The 20,546-nt window shown below is 40.4% G+C and overlaps 2 protein-coding genes and 1 non-coding gene across 3 annotated transcripts; 2 read left to right on the forward strand and 1 right to left on the reverse strand.

Moving 5' to 3' along the window:
- Positions 1 to 3,184: 3,184 nt before the first annotated feature.
- On the forward strand, positions 3,185 to 4,432 carry LOC111209673 (transcription factor SRM1-like). Its single transcript, XM_022709700.2, has 2 exons — positions 3,185 to 3,711; positions 3,805 to 4,432. The coding sequence occupies exons 1-2, from the start codon at positions 3,305 to 3,307 to the stop codon at positions 4,295 to 4,297; spliced, it is 900 nt and encodes a 299-aa protein (XP_022565421.2). The 5' UTR covers positions 3,185 to 3,304; the 3' UTR covers positions 4,298 to 4,432.
- An 11,216-nt stretch (positions 4,433 to 15,648) lies between these two features.
- LOC125588292 lies at positions 15,649 to 19,826 on the forward strand. Its single transcript, XM_048759573.1, has 4 exons — positions 15,649 to 16,134; positions 16,189 to 16,748; positions 17,264 to 18,451; positions 19,217 to 19,826. Exons 1-4 carry the CDS (start codon positions 15,649 to 15,651, stop codon positions 19,824 to 19,826), a joined length of 2,844 nt encoding a protein of 947 aa, XP_048615530.1.
- On the reverse strand, positions 16,291 to 16,397 carry LOC125589360. Its single transcript, XR_007325549.1, has one exon. It is a non-coding gene; the product is annotated as a small nucleolar RNA R71 (small nucleolar RNA).
- Positions 19,827 to 20,546: the final 720 nt, after the last annotated feature.

Consider the following 20,546-nt stretch of genomic DNA (forward strand, 5'->3'; position numbering starts at 1 on the left):
AAACTCGTCAAGAAGTTTCTTAAGTGCCTTCCTCGCAAGAAGTATATACACATTGTCGCAGCTCTTGAACAAGTGCTTGATCTCAAGACCACGAGTTTTGAAGATATTGTGGGGCGCTTGAAGGCCTATGAAGAACGTGTTCAGGAGGAAGATGGCAATCAGGAAGATCAAAGCAAGCTTATGTATTCTAATGCAGAGCAGCAATCCACGCGTGATTCTCAGGATGATAGAGGGTATTGAGGCAGAGGAGGACGGACTAACAGGGGCTGAGGACGTGGACGCTATGGGGGAAGAGACACATCGAGAATAATGTGTTTCCGTTGTGACAAGATGGGTCACTACGCCACCACTTGTCCAGACCGTCTCCTCAAGTTGCAAGAAACGCAAGAACAAGAAAGAGATGATACACAAGATGCAGACGAGCTTATGATGCATGAGGTGATCTATCTTAATGAAGAGAAGGTAATGCTGAGCAGATACGAATCTTGTGGAGAGGATAATATGTGGTATCTGGACAATGGAGCCAGTAACCACATGACTGGAGATCGTCGATACTTCAAGAGAGTTAATGAGAGCATCACAGGAAAGGTCAAATTTGGGGATGACTCTCGCATAGACATCAAGGGAAAGGGGTTCCATTGAGTTTATAGACAGAAACGGAGAAACGAGAACAATGTGTGATGTCTACTACATACCTGACTTGAAGAGTAATATCATCAGTCTCGGACAAGCCACAGAATCAGGCTGCGATATAAGGCTGAAAAGAGAATGTTTGACTATGCATGATCAGGATGGTAAGTTGTTAAGGAGAGTTTAGAGTGGGTTTTACAAGTATTAGGCTGCCTTAAGAGAGAAAGAGTTAAGGCAGCCTCTAAACCATAATGTTTAACTCTCTACATTGTGAATATTGTTTAGACACAAGATAGAGAGATAGAGCCACGAATTTAGACCGAAATAAACTTGAATATTGATGCTAGTTGGTGTTACAAGAGATGGTGAAGGTCTTTAAATAGACAATCACTTACAATAAACAATTACTAAATCAGGGAAAAACTAAACAACTAATATAATGGGGAATTGGAAGAGGCCAAGAGGATTTGGACAAGGAGAGGCACAACCAGATGAGGAGAAAGGGATATAAGAGAGGATGGCACAGTCTGCTTGAGTGAAAGTGATATGAGTAAGGTGCATTCTTCATGGTTTGATAGTGAAAAGTCTGGTTGCTTCTCCAAACTCCCATGTGACTTCTTCTTGTCCAATACTGACCAGAAATAAACTTTTACATCCAAACTTAGTTTACTTGAAGCTTAAACATGTTTGGGAACTTTCGATTCAGCTGTCCACAGTTCAGCTGTCCACTATTTATTGTCCATGGTCAAGTGTCCACGATTTGTTGTCCACGATTTGTTGTCCACGATTTGACTATCCATGATTCAACTTCAACAATGGATCATTGGCTTCTCTTGATGAACTCTCAGTTGATCTTGAACTAACTTCTTTAGTCTGATTCTATTTTCTTCTTCATTTCAACAAAGTTAAACTAAAAGCATTTTATAGAATTGCTGATTCTTTTTTTCAAAGTTATTAGGATTTTCGAGATTCCAGTTTTGAAATTTGGAAGCATATAGATATTTTTTTGGGTGCTCTCTTAACCATATTCAATATACAACTTAGTTCAACAAGAAAATAGGAACTACTGTTTTTAGTTTTCTTCTTCTATACAAACAAACGTGCTTACAAACTATTATAAGTAAGATCATTATAATTTTTCATATTGTTATACATTTATAAGACTTTAATGAACAAGATTTTGTTTGGTGGAGTTCATAATTAACAAATACGATGATGTAAGTTCTATAATTCGTATTATTTTGTGAGTTAGTATTACGTATGTGATTTATATTGTTAACGTAATAAATTTCATTTTGTTTTGAGAAAATTGTTAACGTAATAATTATAGTTTGTTGGTGTATATTATATGAGTAATTTAGCCCACGTTCTTTTGTGTATTTGATGTAGCATCTGAATACCACATTTAGATATTACATTCATATATTGTTCATTTTTATAGTTAGTATTTTTATAGTTAGTATTGGCAGAAAAAGCGATTTTATAGTTTTAGCAGAAAAACTTGATTTTTGGTTTGGGCAGAAAAATGAGATTTTCTAGTTTTGAAAAATGAGATTTTCTAGTTTTGAAAAATGAGATTTTCTAGTTTTGGCGGAAAATTTTAATTTTTAGTTTTGGAGGGAGACGTGATTTTTTTGTTTTGGCTGGAAAAGAAAATTTTCTTGTTTCGGCGAAAAAATGCAATTTCTTGTTTTGTCGGGAAAACGTAATTTTTTCAATTTTTGTGAAAAAACGTGATTTCGATTTTGGTGGAAAAACGTTATTTTTGATTTTGACGAAAAAAACATAATTTTATGATTAAAAATAAAATAAAATAATTATAATAACTAATTTAATTAATTTTTATATTTCTATTAAAGGTATTTAAGTTTTTTTTTAATTTTGAGATGCAAATGTGTCATTCAACCTCTACTTTTTTTTACATTTTAAATATCTGGATATTCTAGATATTTTTGATGCTGCATCTCGATGTTGATAGAATAGTGTGCGAACGAACAATATTTGAATGTTAACATCCGGATGCAGCGTTTGGATAGAGAAACGAACATGGTCTTAATGCGCGTGTACACACACTCCCTAAATTTGGACGCATATTCATTTACCAAAGAATTACATTCATGTTTTCCGAATGCTTATTTCTGATTCCATGCAATATACTGTAGATAGATAGATAATACGATTGACACATCACTAAGCTCCTCTCTCTATCTCAAAAACATATTACGACCTTACTAATATTTAACATTGGTTTCCGACAAAAAACATAAACCAAAAATTACCAAATCTCTAAAGAGTGAGGAGGAGCAATTTAAAAGAAAATTGAGGGTGATCGTACGTCAACTACAAGAATCTTATCTTGTGCCTACTCTCGACACAATAGAAAACGAACCCAACTGATTGATGCTTGTGAATAAGTTAAAGTCCCCATCAAACCTCTTATCCTGCGCACATGTCCTCTCTTATCCTGCGCATATACACTGTCCACTCTTATCGTGCGCACCTGGAAAACAAAAGAAGTTTTACACAAAACTCCAAAAAGCAAAGAATCTGACCCATTCACATACGTTTCACAAACACCATCATGCCCACCACACGATCAAAGAAGAGAGTAAGAGAGGAGAGAGAAGCATAGAAAAGAGAGAGAGAGAGAAACAGGGATTGAAGCAAGAATCAAATGGAGAGTGTAGCAGTGACATGGAGCAGAGAAGAAGAGAAATCATTCGAGAACGCAATTGCTATACATTGTGTAGAAGAAGAGATAACAGAGGAACAATGGAGCAAAATGGCGTCAACGGTTCCAACAAAAACATTAGAACAAGTAAAGAAACATTACCAAATCCTTTTAGAAGACGTGAAGGCAATAGAGAACGGACAAGTCCCATTACCTCGTTATCACAGAACCGGAGACGAAGCTGCAGAAGCTTCTCCTCCGAACAGAGACTGTCATTCCTCCGGTGGAAGCGGATCACCGGAGAAGAAACCAAACCACGGAGTCTCCGGGACAAATGGCGGCGGAAGAAGTAGTTCAAGACATGAGCAGGAGAGAAGAAAAGGGATTCCATGGACAGAAGAAGAGCATAGGTGTCTCCTTCTTCCTCACTTCATCTTAAAGAAAGTGGAAAAGATGTTACCTTTATTCAAATGCTCTGTTTTTTTGTTTTCTTGTTCTTGAAGGTTGTTTCTGTTGGGTTTGGAGAAATTTGGGAAGGGAGATTGGAGAAGCATCTCAAGGAACTTTGTGATCACAAGAACACCAACTCAAGTAGCAAGTCATGCTCAAAAATACTTCATCAGGCTTAACTCGATGAACCGAGATCGAAGACGGTCTAGCATTCATGACATCACTTCTGTGAACAATCAAGCTCCTGCGGTTACAGGACAACAACAACAAGTAGCTAAACCTAGACCAGCACAGCCGCAACCGCATCATCCGACAATGGCTGGAGTAGGGATGTATGGCAGTGCGCCTGTGGGACAACCGATCATCGCACCACCTGATCATATGGGTTCAGCTGTTGGAACACCTGTGATGCTTCCACCTCCAATGGGAGCTCATCATCATCATCATCATCATCCCCATCATCTTGGAGTTGCTCCTTATGCTCTACCGGCTTATCCGGTTCCACCGATACCGCAACAACATCCAACACCATCGACTATGCACTGAGTACAAGAGTTAGTGAAAACTGACACTACATTGTAATGTAAACTTGTGTACATTTATCAAATTGAATAGCGGGCAATAATGTACAGCAGAGGAATCTGTTTTTCTCATTTCAGTGATCTATGATCTTTTAAGGAATTTTTAGTACATTTCTTGAAAAAAAGATTTTAATAATAATTTATGTTCAGAAGGGAAACAGATATGTGGCCATGTTTTGATCTAGAAATTTCAAGAAATAGGACAAAACATAGAAGTGTCGTGAAACATAGGATTTAGAGCTGTAAGTTTATGTGTATATTATTAATGAATAAGTGTTCATTTTATATAAGGGTTACAAGAGAGATAAATGGAAATAAAAGAATAGAAAAGATTACAAATCATAAACATAAACGAATAAGGAAAACATAGATGTAGTCGTCTCTCTCTCTCTCCTCAATAGGCCGACTCTCTCTCCTCTCTCTCTCTCCTGCGGATGGGCCGGTTTATGGATCGGGCCTGTAACACCCCCAAACCGTTTTAGACATCAGTCAGTCAGCCGGGCAAGAATATGCCCGAACGACCTTCCTCTGCCAAGTCCGAAAGTGTCACAACGGGTTTAGAATAGACTTTCCAAGTCACAAACATAACTCTGTAACCCAGAATATCCATTCAAAACTCGTTTCCTCTAATCTTCGGCCTAAGGCTTTGCAACCCGTACCAAATCATAGAGTTGTGTTAGGTTGGACTAACCTAATATCAGATTCAACACGTCATGAATATAAAACATACTTTATTCCATATATAAAAAACATGAAGTTCACAAGCCCAAAATATTATACATATGGTCCATGGACGCAGTCGAAAGTAAAACATACATTTATATATCTTGAAAACGAGTCTTTAGCAAAAGATGTCCAATCTACACCAGCTCCTACAGTTCTGCGAGCGCTATGGTCCTTTCTACTGGTCACCTGCAAAAGGATGTGAGGAGTGAGTGAACTAGTTTCACTCAGTGAGCCAGGGTTCCCTATCTAGCATATACAACTACCCGTCATTCTAAACCTAACCCCAAACACAACCAAGACGGGTAGTTCAACAAGCAACATTCAAGATCATAAAGCAAGACCGATTTAAGCAATAAACCATTAAACCATATTAAATCAAAACATTCTTTATGAGTGTCGCATCAATCAAACAACATATATATATATATATATACTCCTAGGACCCAACAGAATCATTCTTCCTCCACATAAGGGACACCGGCAATCCCTTCACTATTACACCACACAGATGTAGACGCTTGGGAATCGCCCGGTCACGGTCCTCAATCGGAATCGCCGTGCCCCGGTCCTCTATCGGACTCGCCGGGGGCTGTCACATCTACGTGTGACACTCGGCCTTGGTGATCAAGCCAAGTTCAACCGAGCCCACCACTTTCCGGACCACGACCGGCTTAGTGGTACCATTTAAGGAAGCAATGACCTGCAAACTACTACTAGAACCACCACGAGGTTCTCACACAACAGTACCAAGACGAGGTACACACTATAACAACATATAATAATCACACAATCACAATAATCCGGGTGCTTAGACTAGTCTTGCTATCCACTTAGCCCAGACATCGTCTCAAGCCTCGGATCCACAAACTGACACCTAGACCGGTCCGGTTATCCTAGCTCGGAAACCGTCTCCGATTTCAGGAACCTGCATTAAAAACACGTTAACAAACAATTAACCGTGACTCACAATGATTAAGCGATGTGGCTCGACTCTTTGATTCCGGATGTTGACCAAACCCCTTTTCTCCCCTCCAAATCTTCGTCTTGGTACCGTGATGCTAAATCCCAAAATCCAATGTTGATGTCTTGAATGGACTAGTCTGGACTGATCAGAACTCGGAAAGAACCTTCTTTCACTTCTGGACAGTCTTTCGGAACTTCCCGGCATTTTATCGGTCTTTGGAAATGTCTATACTTCTAAAGCACCTCACTTCTCTCTCTCTCTCTCTCTCTCTCTCTCTCTCTCTCTCTCTCTCTCTCTCTCTCTCTCTCTCTCTCTCTCTCTCTCTCTCTCTCTCTCTCTCTCTCTCTAGCCACGTTTTGCTTTGGTTTCTATGGAATGAGATGAGTAAAAATGGGGAAGGATGGCTGGGTATATATAGAAGTTGCTGGCCAATAAGAACATGCCACCCAATCGCATGTGTGTCGTCTCGCATGCTTCCAGTTGCATGTGTGGCGACACATGGGCGTCCACATGCCCTGTTGCATGCCTCCTGGCCATGCCATAAGATACTTCCACGTCCACTTGCCCTTCAGCATGTCTGGTGTTCATGCATCGCAACACACGGGCCTCTACATGTCGGTTCGCATGGGCAGATCGCAGGTACTGCGACACCTCGTGCTTCTGTGTGTCGAGCTGCATGGAACTGCTTCATGCACGTCTACACCTCCTTCTTGTGTTAACACTCAGCAGGTTTAATGGTTGAGACCACGTCCTGATCCCTTAGATCAAGCCACCTCGAGCTTCTCAGTCGATTTGCGCGATTTCGGTCCTTCTGGTGAATTTCCGTCCTGCGATCAATCCCAAATATTTTTCCGCTCCCGTTTTGATGAGCTAAATATGTTTAATAGACTCCAGACTAACCTTAATCTTGAGGATACAAATTTCCCGAGCCTTCGGCTTCCCCGAGAAATTCCAAAAAACCGAAATTAGGGTTTTTTTTTTTTTTTTAAGACGGGGTATTACAGGGCCGGTTATGGACATCTATTAATTGATTTATAACACTCTCTCTAGGATGCCATAACCATACAGGGATTGTAATACGCTTAATGTTGCATCATTAAAACCTTATCAGGAAAACCCAGTGGGACAAAACCATGATGAAGAAAAAAGAGTAAAACACGTACTACTCCCCCTGATGTGAACCTCAGTGGAGGTCTTTCAGCCTACGCATCCCAATCTGATGCGTGAGCTTCCTGAACGTGCAGGTAGGAAGTGCGTTGGTGAATAGGTCAGCAGAATTGTCACTTGATCGTACTTGGACGACCTGGACCTCACCGGCTTTCTGAAGCTCATGAGTAAAGAAGAACTTATGCAATATGTGCTTCGTCCTATCACTTTTTATGTAACCATCCTTGAGCTGAGCAATGCACGCAGCATTGTCCTCATACATCACGGTTGGCTCTTTGTCCTCGGACATCCCGCAATCAGCTCAGACATGTTGGGTCATCGACCTCAACCAAACACACTCGCGGCTGGCCTCATGTATGGCCAAGATTTCCGAGTGATTAGATGAAATGGCCGCGATGGTTTGTTTCATGGAACGCCATGAAATGGCCGTACCTCTATGTGTAAAGACATATCATGTCTGTGATCGAGCATGATGTGGATCTGATAGATATCTGGCATCAGCAAAGCCAACTAAACCATCTTTGTTATGGTTAGTATAATATAGATCCAAGACTTTCGTTCCTTGCAGGTAACGAAGAACATGTTTTATCCTGTTCTTGTACCTTTGGGTCGGACAGGAGCTAAACCTAGATAGTAGGTTCACGGCAAAGGCTATATCAGGTCGTGTGTGAGTTGTCAAGTACATTAAAGCTCCTATGGCACTGAGATATGACATTTCGGGACCTAGGACATCTTCATCGTCCATTTTGGGACGCAATGGATCAGTGTCCAGGCCGAGGGATCTCACGACCATGGGACTGGTCAGAGGATGGCAATCGGCCATATTAAACCTCTTGAGTACCTTTTCTGTATATGTCATTTGATGCACAAGGATACCATCATTTATGTACTCAAGTTGTAATCCCAAACAGAATTTTGTTTTCCCGAGATCTTTCATCTCGAATTCTTTCTTAAGGTATTCAACCGTTTGGGAAATCGCTCCAGAGGTTCCTAGGATATTCAGATCATCAACATACACTGCTATGATCACGAATCCTTTATTTTCGAATTTCTTAATGAAAATACATGGACTGATAGGGTCATTTCTATATCCCTCTTTCACTAGGTACTCACTTAGTCTATTGTACCACATCCGTCCGGATTGTTTCAGTCCATAAAGAGATTTATTCAACTTAATACAATGTTGTTCTCGAGAACTCTCTTTGTTTTTCAATTCGATACCTTCTGGGACTTTCATGTAAATTTCATTATCCAGTGGACCATATAGGTATGCGGTTACAACATCCATTAACCGTAAATTTAAACCTTCTCTCATGGCCAGACTCATTAGGAATCTGAAGGTCGTAGCATCCACCACAAGGGAGAATGTCTCCTCATAGTTTATTCCTGGTCTTTGTGAGAATCCTTGTGCAACAAGTTGGGCTTTATACCTCACGACTTCACCATTCTCATTTCTTTTCCTCACAAAGACCAATTTGTATCCAACTGGTTTGATATCATGAGGTGTCCGAATTATTTGGCCAAATACACCTCTTTTTCTCAATGATTCTAACTCGACGTTTATGGCTTCTTTCCATTTAAGCCAATTTGGTCGTTGCATGCATTCATATATAGACGTGGGTTCATAATCCTCGTTATCCATAAGTTCAAGTGCTACTTCATAAGCAAATATATCATCCATGTCGACATGTTTTCTGTTCCATTGTTTTCCAGACAAGACATAGTTTATTGAGATCTCATTATTATCTGCACCATCAGTACCATGAATCTTGGCATCCCAAGAATCATTGTTTGGCACATCAGGGCCGGCCACATCAGTGGCATCAGGTCCGACCATGTCTAAAGCCATAGGGTTGGATGCGGCCACATCACGGGCTGGATCGGCCGCGGCCATGTCTGGTGTCTTATGAACCTCGGTTTCATTTTCTGCACCTTTCTTTGTTTTCCGAGGGTTTTTAACTTTGGAACCTATTGGTCTACCACGTTTCATACGTTGTCTAGACTCTGTAGCAACTTGATTGTGTCCCTCTTGAACATCAATTCTTATTGGTGCATTAGCAGCTGGTATGTATGACTTAGTCACACTTTTCGGGTCAGCAAAGGAATCTGGCAATTGATTATCTAGCTTTTGTACATGAATGATCTTTTGAACTTCTAGATCACATTATTGAGTTCGAGGATCTTGCCAAGATATGGATGTTTTATTCCATGAGATTTCTTTCACCATTTTACTGCTATCTCCCCCTAATTTTGGAAGTTCGGATTCATTGAAATGACAATCCGCGTATCTGGCCTTAAACAAATCACCCGTAGTTGGCTCAAGATACTTTAAAATCGTGGGGGAGTCAAATCCAACATATATCTCCATCCTCCTTTTAGGTCCCATCTTTGTTCTCTGCGGTGGAGCTATTGGAACATAAACGGCACAGCCAAAAGTCTTAAGATGGGAAATGTTTGGCACGTGACCCGTGAGTAATTGTGATGGGGAATATTTGTGTTCACTAGATGGCCTGATGCGTGTGAGCTCGGCCGCGTGTAGGACGGTATGTCCCCACGCTGAGACCGGAAGTCTCGACCTCATGAGTAATGGTCGAGCTATGAGCTGTATGCGTTTTATAAATGATTCGGTCAAGCCGTTCTGTGTATGTACATGTGTCACGGAGTGTTCCACACTTACCCCCATGGACATACAATAATCATTAAACGCTTGGGAAGTGAACTCACCATCATTATCTAGGCATATAGTCTTTAAAGGAAAATCTGGAAAATGAGCTCGTAATCTAATTATCTGAGCAAGTAACCTGGCAAATGCCAAGTTTCTGGTCGACAGGAGACAAACATGCGACCATCTAGTGGACGCATCAATGAGGACCATGAAATATCGAAATATCCCACAAGGTGGATGAATTGGTCCACAAATGTCTCCTTGAATTCTTTCCAGAAAGGTTATAGTCTATTTAGTGACTTTAACTGGTGATGGCCTAGAAATGAGTTTCCCTTGGGAACAAGAAACACACGATAGGCGCTTAGGGATAATTCGTTTCTCTTTAAGGGAATGGCCGTTTGAGTTCAGGATCAGTTTACGCATCATGGTCGAACCGATATGGCCAAGCCGGTCGTGCCATATAGTGAAATTGTCGATTGCCTCTTTATTAAAATTGGCATTGGCCTCGATCATACTGACTTTAGCATGGTAAAGACCAGTAGATAGTGCGGGAATGGATTCTAAAACTTTCTTATTGCCATGGACGATTTCAATGATTTGAAGGGATTCTTTGTTTCCTTCGCCCATGGTTTCAATATGAAAACCATTCATTCGAATGTCTTTAAAGCTTAATAGATTTCTCTTAGATTTGGGTGAGTACAAGGCATCTGATATCTCAAGATGTGTACCCATAGGCAACAGGATGTTAGCATGGCCATGACCCTCTATGAGACTAGCTATTCCCGCAATGGTGGAGATGTTGGCTTTTTTCAGAGTTAGGTTTATGAAGTATCTCTTGTCTTTTAAAATCGTGTGGCTTGATCCACTGTCCACAACGAGTACATCCTTGTTCTCGTTCATTTCAAGATTCAAAAGGATGCTACTTAGAGACTTCATATAAAATCATTTCATTTCTTATTAAGTTTTCAAGTTCATAGAAATGACAACATAGAAACACCAAAACATAGAATTTTTAGATTACAAATGTCGAAATCAATCTTCAGTCTTTAAGAAAATCTGAAGTTTCATAATCCATAAGATCGTCCTTTTCATGATCGAAGTCATGTTCAGCATCTTGATAAGTCATATGGACTTCAGGATTCTTCCATTTCAAACTCTCTTGATAGAGGTCAACTAGATGCTTGGGAGTCCTACAAGTCTTAGCCCAATGATTTCCCATTCCACACCTATGACACACTGATTTTCTTGAGTTGGTCGAGTGTTGAGGTTTGAACGAAGATCCACGGCCGCGACCATGGCCTCTTCCAAATGAGCCACGATCACGTCCATGATCTCGTCCATTTTGATTTCCTCGTCCGCGGCCAAAGGAACTTCAGCCACAGCCACGTCTGTTTCTACTTCCTCGACCACGGCCATGATAGCCGTTTCTTTGGACATGTTGGGACTCTTTATTGTCCTCAGTGGTGTGTGCTTCAGGTGGTGCTGCTGAGCCAACAGGTCTCATCTCACTGTTTCTCATTAATAATTCATTATTCTGCTCAGCAAGCAAGAGACAAGAAATAAGATCAGCATAGGTCTTAAAACCTTTCTCACGGTACTGTTGTTGTAACAATACATTGCTTGTGTGGAAAGTGGAAAAGTTTTTCTCAAGCATATCCTGATCCGTAATACTTTCACCACACAGTTTCATTTTAGAAACGATCTTAAACAGTGCAAAGTTATACTCGCCCACAGACTTATAGTTTTGGATCCTGAGATTCGTCCAATCAAACCGAGCTTTTGTTAAGATCACCGTTCTCTGGCGATCATATCTCGATTTCAATTCAGTCCAAAGATCTAGTGGATTCTCAATGGTTAGATATTGATCCTTGAGACTCTCAGCTAGATGATGACGAATGATCAAGATGGCTCTGTTACGATCCTTTTCATTGGCATTATTATTCTCGGTGATACATTCACCGAGACCCTTGGATTTCAGGATGATCTTAGCATCAAGCGCCCACTGAAGGTAATTATCTCCAGAGAGATTTAGGGGAGCAAAATCCAGGTTATTGATTTTCGACATCTGAAATCATAGATTAATATATTTTAGATCTTTTGGGAATAGTTTCAATGTTTAAACGAATAGGTTTTAAGTTCAAACAATTAATCAAATCACAAGGCCAAGATCTATGCCTCACGGCCAAGTTAAGCCACACGGCTATGAATGCAATTTGTTTAACTCTTATGCATTTAGTTTAACATGTAATTGCAATCCTAACATGGTTTCTATCAGTTCATACGAGATGCAAACAAAACAAGAAACCTCTCGGCCAAGAAACAGAACAAGCCACACGGCTATTTGGTTTGATTCAATACCATTCCTAGAATAAGTTCTAAGTGCAATTGCAATCAATCAATATGATCAGATTATTATGGTATGAATGCAACAAGGCCACACGGCCACGAGTATGATCAAGTCTAGAACAGTTTAACCTAATATGTAGTTTTAGATTTCGATTTAAAATAATCTTAAACTAGGTCATTAGGGTTTTAGTTTAAACAAGCCAAAGAATTAGATTCGAGTTTAAACATTCCTAACAATAGTTCTAGGTGATCAAATCAACCAATCAATGTTCAATTTCAAACAATCAAAATCGATTTTCAGAATTAGGGTTTTAGGGTTTCGATTTGATTAACAAGCAATTTCAAATTCAAGATGATCAATTCAATTTCAATCAATCAATATTTTTCGAATTAGGGTTTAGGGATTTTCGAAAATTTGATCTTTGATCAAAGGGATTTGATTTGAGATTCAAAACCTTTAAGGTTCTGATTTTAATTGATCAATGGATCAATCTCGTTTTTAGGGTTTGGGGATCGAACTTATAGAGCTTCGATTTACTCATCTATGGTTTTGATCTATTGTCTTATGGCTTTATCTTAGAGATTATATTTTAGGGTTTCATTCTTTACAATCAACCAGATTCGATTCATGTTCTTAGAATTCGAATTACCTTAGGTTAGTAGATTGTAGAAACCGGACCACCAAGAGAGAACCTCGAGCTGGACAGCGAGCTTGGCTGATGCTGAGAACGCGCGCCAACTGCTACCGGGGACGTTCGTCGGCTTCTATCGGGAATGCGCGTCTACGAGCTGGAGCGGAGATCGTCGGATGCGAGCTGGTCCTTCGGGAACGCGAGCTGGCTGAGATCGTCGGAGTGCTGAGCTGAGACGGAACAGGGAACGCCTCGGGTTAGAGTTGGTCGGGTTAGGATCGCCGCCGGCTTAGGGTTAGGATTTTAGGGTTTTGGTTTTGGCTCTGGTTGTTTAAGAGTTTCGTGCTGATAACGTGTTGTGAGACTTAGGATTTAGAGCTTTAAGTTTCTGTTTATATTATTAATGAATAAGTGTTCCCTTTATATAAAGGTTACAAGAGAGATAAATGGGAATACAAGAATAAGAAAGATTACAAATCATAAACATAAACGAATAAGAAAAACATAGATGTAGCTGCCTCTCTCTCTTCTCAATAGGCCGACTCTCTCTCCTCTCTCTCTCCTATGGATGGACCGATTTATGGAACGGACCGGTTATGGACATCCATCAATTGATTTATAACAAGAAACAGTTTACTTACAGTTGTAATTATCTTCCAAGAGAAACGAAAAAACAAATTATTGGATGCTACAGAATATGCTAAAATGCTTTTGAGCAAGGCGTGTGGGCCGATTTGGGTCCAATACTAGATCAATTCAGCCTAATATTTATTTCACCTGTATCAGAAATTGACAAAAATTATTAACACCGTCGCCGGAGATAGAACCGGGTCACCCACGTGACATACAAGAATACTTACCACTATACTACAACGACTTGATGTTTTATTGATATGCAAAATAACCAGATATAGTGGTTGTTGGATGCGTTTGCGTCAATCATTACTTATTTGCACCAAAGTCAAGTCTTCTAATAAGTGGTGAATCTATGTTAAAAAGTATGAAAAAGTGTCAAGCTCATGGCTCAAACCCAGATTATTGAGATATAAACACCAACATTTATACCACTAAGCTAAATAATACTTTGTACATTGATGGCCGAACCTAATATATATTTATGAAGGTCGGAAGCCCTTGCTTCTTCGGCTTCCTGATATCTTGTGAATTTACATGTTTTTAACTTCTTATTCTTGCATGGTTTGGTCATTTGGAGCATCATTTAGGCACATTTAGGTTGCATATCATTGCATTTGTACATATCAGGTGTTGGAGAGCACCATGGATGAGTTAGAGGACCATTGGTGGGATTTTGAGTGCAATTGGAGTCCAAAAGAAGTGTTAAAAGTGATCATTGAGCGATCTCCCTATCAGAGCGACCTCACGCAGCGAGGTAGCGTACCCGCTCCATATGTAGAGCGACCTGGTGGAGCGGGGTCTGTAGCTCGCGCGTGTTATGAAGAAACGAAGCAAAACATTTGGAGCGGGGTTTGGCAGCGAGGTGGCGTACCCGCTCTGAAGCCAGAGCGTGAAATATGAACACGGATGAAGGCCTTAAAAATCTCTTCTGAAGCTCAAAATTTGTGGAGACACTGGAAATTGAGTTAGCTTTCCAATAGAAGTGGTTTCAAGTCATTTGAAGCTGTATTGGATAAGTTATGATCGATTTACTATAGGTGTATCAATCCTTGCCGGGGACCACTTGAAAGTTGATGGGATTAACCAACTTCCCACTTTCTTCCACCCACCTTTCCTTTGCACGATTTTTCCTACTTTTCTGTATAATATCTGCTTTCTTTTTATCAAAATAGTGGGGAAGAAACATGATTATCCAACTTTGTAATAATTTAACTTGTAAAAACTCTCTCTCTTTGAAATATCATTGTTCTTAGTGTTCTTGAGCTGTTCTTCAATTGTTCATCATCTGTTCTTGAGTTTTAATTTCGTTTTGCTTGTTTAAATCCTTGTTTATCTTTATTCTCTGTTGTATCTACTTGAATATGCTTCAATCTATTATGAGATTAAGTGTTTTCATGGAGATTAGTGAGTAGTTTCCTTAAGAATTCATGGGTTAGGGAGATTAGAGTAACTTAGTGAAGATCTATGGTGTTATTGTATTCGATCCTTGTATGAACTTGCTTGTTGAGTATTTTTAATGCTTGTTTAGTCTTGATCACTCTAAACCTGATTTCTAAACACTTCTCATCAGACATGATTAGATGAAGTGTTTGAATCAACTCAACTAAGCTCTAGTGAGATTAGCCAAGGACACTTGATGTTAAAATTGCTAGATAGTTATTGAACTTGAACTTAAAGATTGCTTGATTGAATTAAGCCAAAGACATTTGATGTTTAATGATTTCTAAGCAAATGGGCATTTACCTAGACATAGGACTTGTCTAAAATTGTGTTTAGACTTAAGAGATTACTTTGATTGAAAGCTTGTCACCTAGATTGGATCTTAGTTACTTGAAGTCAATTCCCTTAGCCCATGGATTCACTTGTCTAAATTGATTAAAACCTTGTTGTATTGCTCTGTTTGCTATTGTTACTTGTCACACACTCACAACTATTGAATCTGCTTAGCTTAAGAAATGACTTGTATTCTCACTGATTCACATCACTAGGACTGGTTCGACATTCACCCCCCCCTATACTACAACATTTGCAATAGGCAGAAAAACCTATTACCAAATTGGCGCCGTTGCCGATCCTAGTCTGATTGTGACATTGCGTTTGAGTCTTTGCTTGAGACTGAGTTTTACTTTGTTTTTAAGTTACTAATTATCTATCTTCATATATATTTGGATGACAGGTGCATGAACTTGAGAAGCAAAGGATCAACAAATCTTGCACCAAGAGTGGACAACATCAAAGCCTTAGAAAGAGAGTTGGGAAGACAGAGAAGAGAAAGAGAAAAGCAAGCCCACTTACATAGATTGGGGCTTGAGATGGAGAGAAACCCGAATCAACCGGAAGGTGTCTATGAAGTTGATGATCATAGACAAAATGTCCAAGAAGTTCCTCCTGGAGCTGCTCAAGAGGGCAATGGTCAAGGAGCTGCCAACCTTCGACCTAGACAACCACAACGCCAAGCTAGGGCCATCGGTACATATGATCAACCTAACATAAATGGGAATAGGTTGGGCATTAGGGGACCGCCAGTTGCCAACAACAATTTCGAGATCAAGTCCAGCCTCATCAACATGATTGAAAACAACAAGTACCATGGACTTGCCTTGGAAGACCCACTAGATCACCTTGACAGATTTGATAAATACTGTGGCTTGTCAAAAACAAATGGAGTTTCAGAAGATGCTTTCAAGCTCAGATTGTTTCCTTTCTCTTTGGGAGACAAGGCTCACACGTGGGAGAAAAACATCTCAAGTGATACTATCACCACTTGGGATGAATGCAAGAAGGCCTTCCTCAACAAGTTCTTCTCTGCTACAAGGACTGCAAACCTTAGAAATCAGATCTCTGGTTTTCAACAAAAAGGACTTGAAGGATTTTCAGAGGCATGGGAGAGATTCAGAACTTACTTGTCTCAATGTCCCCACCATGGCTTCAACAATGAGAGCTTGCTAAGCACATTCTACAGAGGAGTCTTGCCTAAATTCAAAAGCCAGCTTGACACTGCAAGCAATGGAAACTACTTGGGGAGGACTGTCGAAGATGCATTAGAACTCTTGGAGAACATGGCACAGAGTGATTCTGTCTACAATGACGAATATGACAGAAGAGACAGAAGTGGGGGAGGAGAAGATATGACCACAAAAAGAGAACTGAAAGCAATACAAGAAAAGATTGACATGCTACTATCAGAAAAGAACAAGAAGGAGGAGTTACATATGGTTTCTGAAGCTGATGGAGTAGAATGCCAAGAAGATATGTACTATGTCAACGCTCAGGGTACATGGTACAAGAAGGAACATGACTATCAAAACCAGAACAACTACCAACAGAAACCCTTCTACAACAACCAACAGAAGCCATTCAACAACTACCAGCCAAAACCATTCTACAACAATCAGCCTAAGCCATTCTACAACAACAACCAAGGTGGTTACCAACAAAAACAGAACTTCCCTCCTGGATTCTCACCAAAACCAAATCAACCTGCACAAGAACAAGCTGGATCATCAACACAACCTCCACAAGAGAGTAGTACTGAAGCGATGCTGAAACAATTATTGGAGGGACAAGCAAGAAGTGAGAAACAATTAGGGTATGAGCTGAAAAATCTCCACAACAAGATTGATGGGAATTACCATGATCTAAACAACAAGTTCAAAAACTTGGAGAACCAGTTTGTCTCTATGACAGCCAGTTCAAGTCGCCAACAAGGTACACTACCTGGAAAGGCTGAACAAAACCCAAAGGAGACAATGAAGGCAATCACCCTGAGGAGTGGAAGAGAGTTGCCTCCTAAAGTCTCATTAAGGATAATGAGAAACAAGGTGGGGAGGTGGTCATCAATGTAGATGATGATGTGGTGATTGTGGATGAGAAAACTAATGAGGAAATATTGGAGAAGATAGTTGAAGCTAAGGGCAAGAGAAAGATTGGAGAGGAGAAAGTTGAGAACAAAAATGAGGAGGCTACATCAACAAAGGAGAAATTGTTCACTCCTCCTCCCTATGAGCCAAAGCTTCCCTTTCCTGGAAGATTCAAGAAGCAACTCCTAGAGAAGTACAAAGCCTTGTTTGACAAACAGATGAGTGAAGTTCAGCTCACCATGCCCATAATTGATGCATTTATGCTGGTTCCACAATACAGCAAGTTCTTGAAAGATGCTGTAGAACAAAAGAAGAAAAAGATGGAAGGGATGGTGATTCTTACTCACGAGTGCAGTGCCATTATTCAGAGACTGACTGTCCCAAGGAAGCTAGAAGACCCTGGTAGTTTCACCCTGCCATGCGCCATTGGACCTTTGACATTTGAGAAATGTCTATGTGATTTGGGAGCAAGTGTCAGCCTCATGCCACTATCCATTGCCAAGAAGCTTGGGTTTACACAATATAAAAAGTGCAAGATCTCTTTGGTGCTAGCTGATCGATCTGTCAAGCTCCCCATTGGCATCCTAGAAGATCTTCCTGTCAAGATAGGAAATTGTGAAGTGCCTACTGACTTTGTAGTGCTTGAGATGGATGAAGAGCCTAGAGATCCTTTGATCTTTGGAAGACCTTTCTTGGCAACTGCCGGAGCAATGGTGAATGTGAGAGATGGCACAATTGATCTCCACCTTGGAAAAGATCACATTCTCCATTTTGATATCAAGGAGATGATGAAGAAGCCCACAACTCAAGGAGAAATATTCTACATTGATGAGATGGATGCCTTGGCTGATAATTTCCTTGAGGAGTTAGCGATTGAGGACTCTCTTCAACATGCCCTGACCATTGAAAGAGAGACCCAAATGATTGAAAACAAAGAGAGTGATGAGCTAGTAAGAAGGCTAGATGTTCACCTTGAGGAGGATGGAGAAGATGAGTTCATGGAGTTGCCACAAATGACTCAACATGCTGCCTCAGCAGACATTCAAGAGAACCTCCATGAAGCTGATTGGAGTGAGCTCAAGGCACCAAAAGTGGAGCTTAAACCTCTTCCCCATGGTGTAAGGTACGCTTTCCTTGGACCTAATGAGACATATCCTGTCATTGTGAGTAGTGAGCTGACTGAGAATGAATTGTCTATGCTTTTAAATGAACTTAAAAAGTATAGAAAAGCACTAGGATACTCACTTGATGACATTAAAGGAATCTCACCATCTTTGTGCATGCATAGGATACATCTAGAGGATGAATCTAAAACTTCAATTGAACACCAAAGAAGATTAAATCCTAATTTGAAAGATGTTGTTAAAAAAGAGATAATCAAATTGTTAGATGCTGGTGTGATCTATCCTATCTCTGATAGCAATTGGGTTTCACCTGTGCATGTAGTTCCTAAAAAAGGTGGCATAACAGTTGTTAAGAACGAAAATGATGAGTTAATACCAACAAGAACAATAACTGGACATAGGATGTGCATTGACTATCGAAAACTGAATGCAGCCTCTAGAAAGGATCATTTCCCTTTACCATTCATTGATCAGATGTTAGAGAGGCTAGCTAACCATCCTTATTATTGTTTCCTTGATGGATACTCTGGATTTTTCCAAATCCCTATACACCCAAATGACCAAGAGAAAACGACATTCACTTGTCCTTATGGTACCTTTGCATATCGAAGGATGCCATTTGGACTGTGCAATGCACCAGCAACATTCCAAAGAGCAATGATGTCAATCTTCTCTGATTTTATTGAGGATGTAATGGAGGTGTTTATGGATGATTTTTCTGTATATGGTTCTTCGTTTGCTACTTGTTTGTCAAATCTTTGCAGGGTATTACGGAGATGTGAGGACACTAACCTGGTGCTCAATTGGGAGAAGTGTCACTTCATGGTCAAGGAAGGGATTGTTCTTGGACACAAAGTTTCTGAGAAAGGAATTGAAGTGGACAAAGCCAAGATAGATGTCATGGTTGGTCTAGCGCCACCAAGAACGGTGAAGGATATAAGAAGCTTTCTGGGTCATGCCGGTTTCTATAGAAGATTCATTATGGATTTCTCAAAGATAGCTAGACCATTGACCAGGCTGTTATGCAAAGAAGCTGCATTTCACTTCGATGAGGAGTGTATGGAAGCTTTCAAAAACCTGAAGAATGCACTCATCAGTGCACCCATAGTTCAACCGCCAGATTGGGATCTCCCCTTTGAGATCATGTGTGATGCAAGTGACTTTGCTGTAGGAGCAGTCCTAGGCCAGAAGAGAGACAAGAAGTCACATGTGATCTACTATGCAAGTAGAACACTTGATGAAGCTCAAGCTAAATACTCTACAACTGAAAAGGAGCTATTGGCCATTGTCTTTGCATTTGAGAAGTTCAGAAGCTACTTGGTTGGGTCAAAGGTGACTGTCTACACTGATCATGCTGCATTAGACACCTCTTAGCCAAGAAAGATGCAAAACCAAGACTGTTGAGATGGATTCTGCTGCTACAAGAGTTTGATCTTGAGATCAAGGACAGGCCTGGAGTTGAGAATGGAGTAGCTGATCACCTGTCCAGGTTGAAGGTGGAGTGTGGAATCCCTATTGATGACAGACTTCCAGAAGAGCAAATGATGGCTATTCATGCAGTGGTAGCTGTTTGTGAGACGGGAAAGAAACTTGAAGAGGTGAAGGCAGCTGATGAGAAGGGTCCTTGGTATGCTGATATAGTCAACTACTTAGCTACTGGAAAAGAGCCATTGAACCTTGAAGGTTATGCCAAGAAGAAGTTCTATAAGGATGTGAAGAGATATTATTGGGATGAGCCTTACCTCTACATACTTTGTAGAGATCAACTCTATAGAAGGGCAGTGGCTGAAGAAGAAATTGATGGGATCCTTACACATTGTCATGGATCATCCTATGGAGGCCACTTTGCTACCTTTAAGACGGTTGCAAAAGTCCTACAAGCTGGATTTTGGTGGCCTCACATGTTTAAAGACACCCAAGACTTTGTCTCAAGGTGTGACTCTTGTCAAAGAAGAGGAAACATCACCAAGAGGAATGAAATGCCTCAAAACCCCATCCTAGAAGTTGAAGTGTTTGATGTCTGGGGTATTGACTTCATGGGGCCTTTTCCTTCCTCTTATAGCAACAAGTACATACTGGTGGCTGTAGATTATG

Source organism: Brassica napus, chromosome C6 (assembly GCF_020379485.1).
Source record: "Brassica napus cultivar Da-Ae chromosome C6, Da-Ae, whole genome shotgun sequence".
NCBI lineage: Eukaryota > Viridiplantae > Streptophyta > Magnoliopsida > Brassicales > Brassicaceae > Brassica > Brassica napus.

What these genes read in the sequence shown, in the direction of transcription:
- LOC111209673 (XM_022709700.2), top strand. Translation starts at nt 3,305, where the DNA reads ATGGAGAGTGTAGCAGTGACATGGAGCAGAGAAGAAGAGAAATCATTC. An exon ending in TGGACAGAAGAAGAGCATAG is followed by an intron (nt 3,712 to 3,804) that starts GTGTCTCCTTCT and finishes TTGTTCTTGAAG; the next exon opens with GTTGTTTCTGTTGGGTTTGG.
- LOC125588292 (XM_048759573.1), top strand. Translation starts at nt 15,649, where the DNA reads ATGAACTTGAGAAGCAAAGGATCAACAAATCTTGCACCAAGAGTGGAC. An exon ending in GCTTGTCAAAAACAAATGGA is followed by an intron (nt 16,135 to 16,188) that starts GTTTCAGAAGAT and finishes TTGGGAGACAAG; the next exon opens with GCTCACACGTGGGAGAAAAA. An exon ending in CCTCTTCCCCATGGTGTAAG is followed by an intron (nt 18,452 to 19,216) that starts GTACGCTTTCCT and finishes AAATCTTTGCAG; the next exon opens with GGTATTACGGAGATGTGAGG.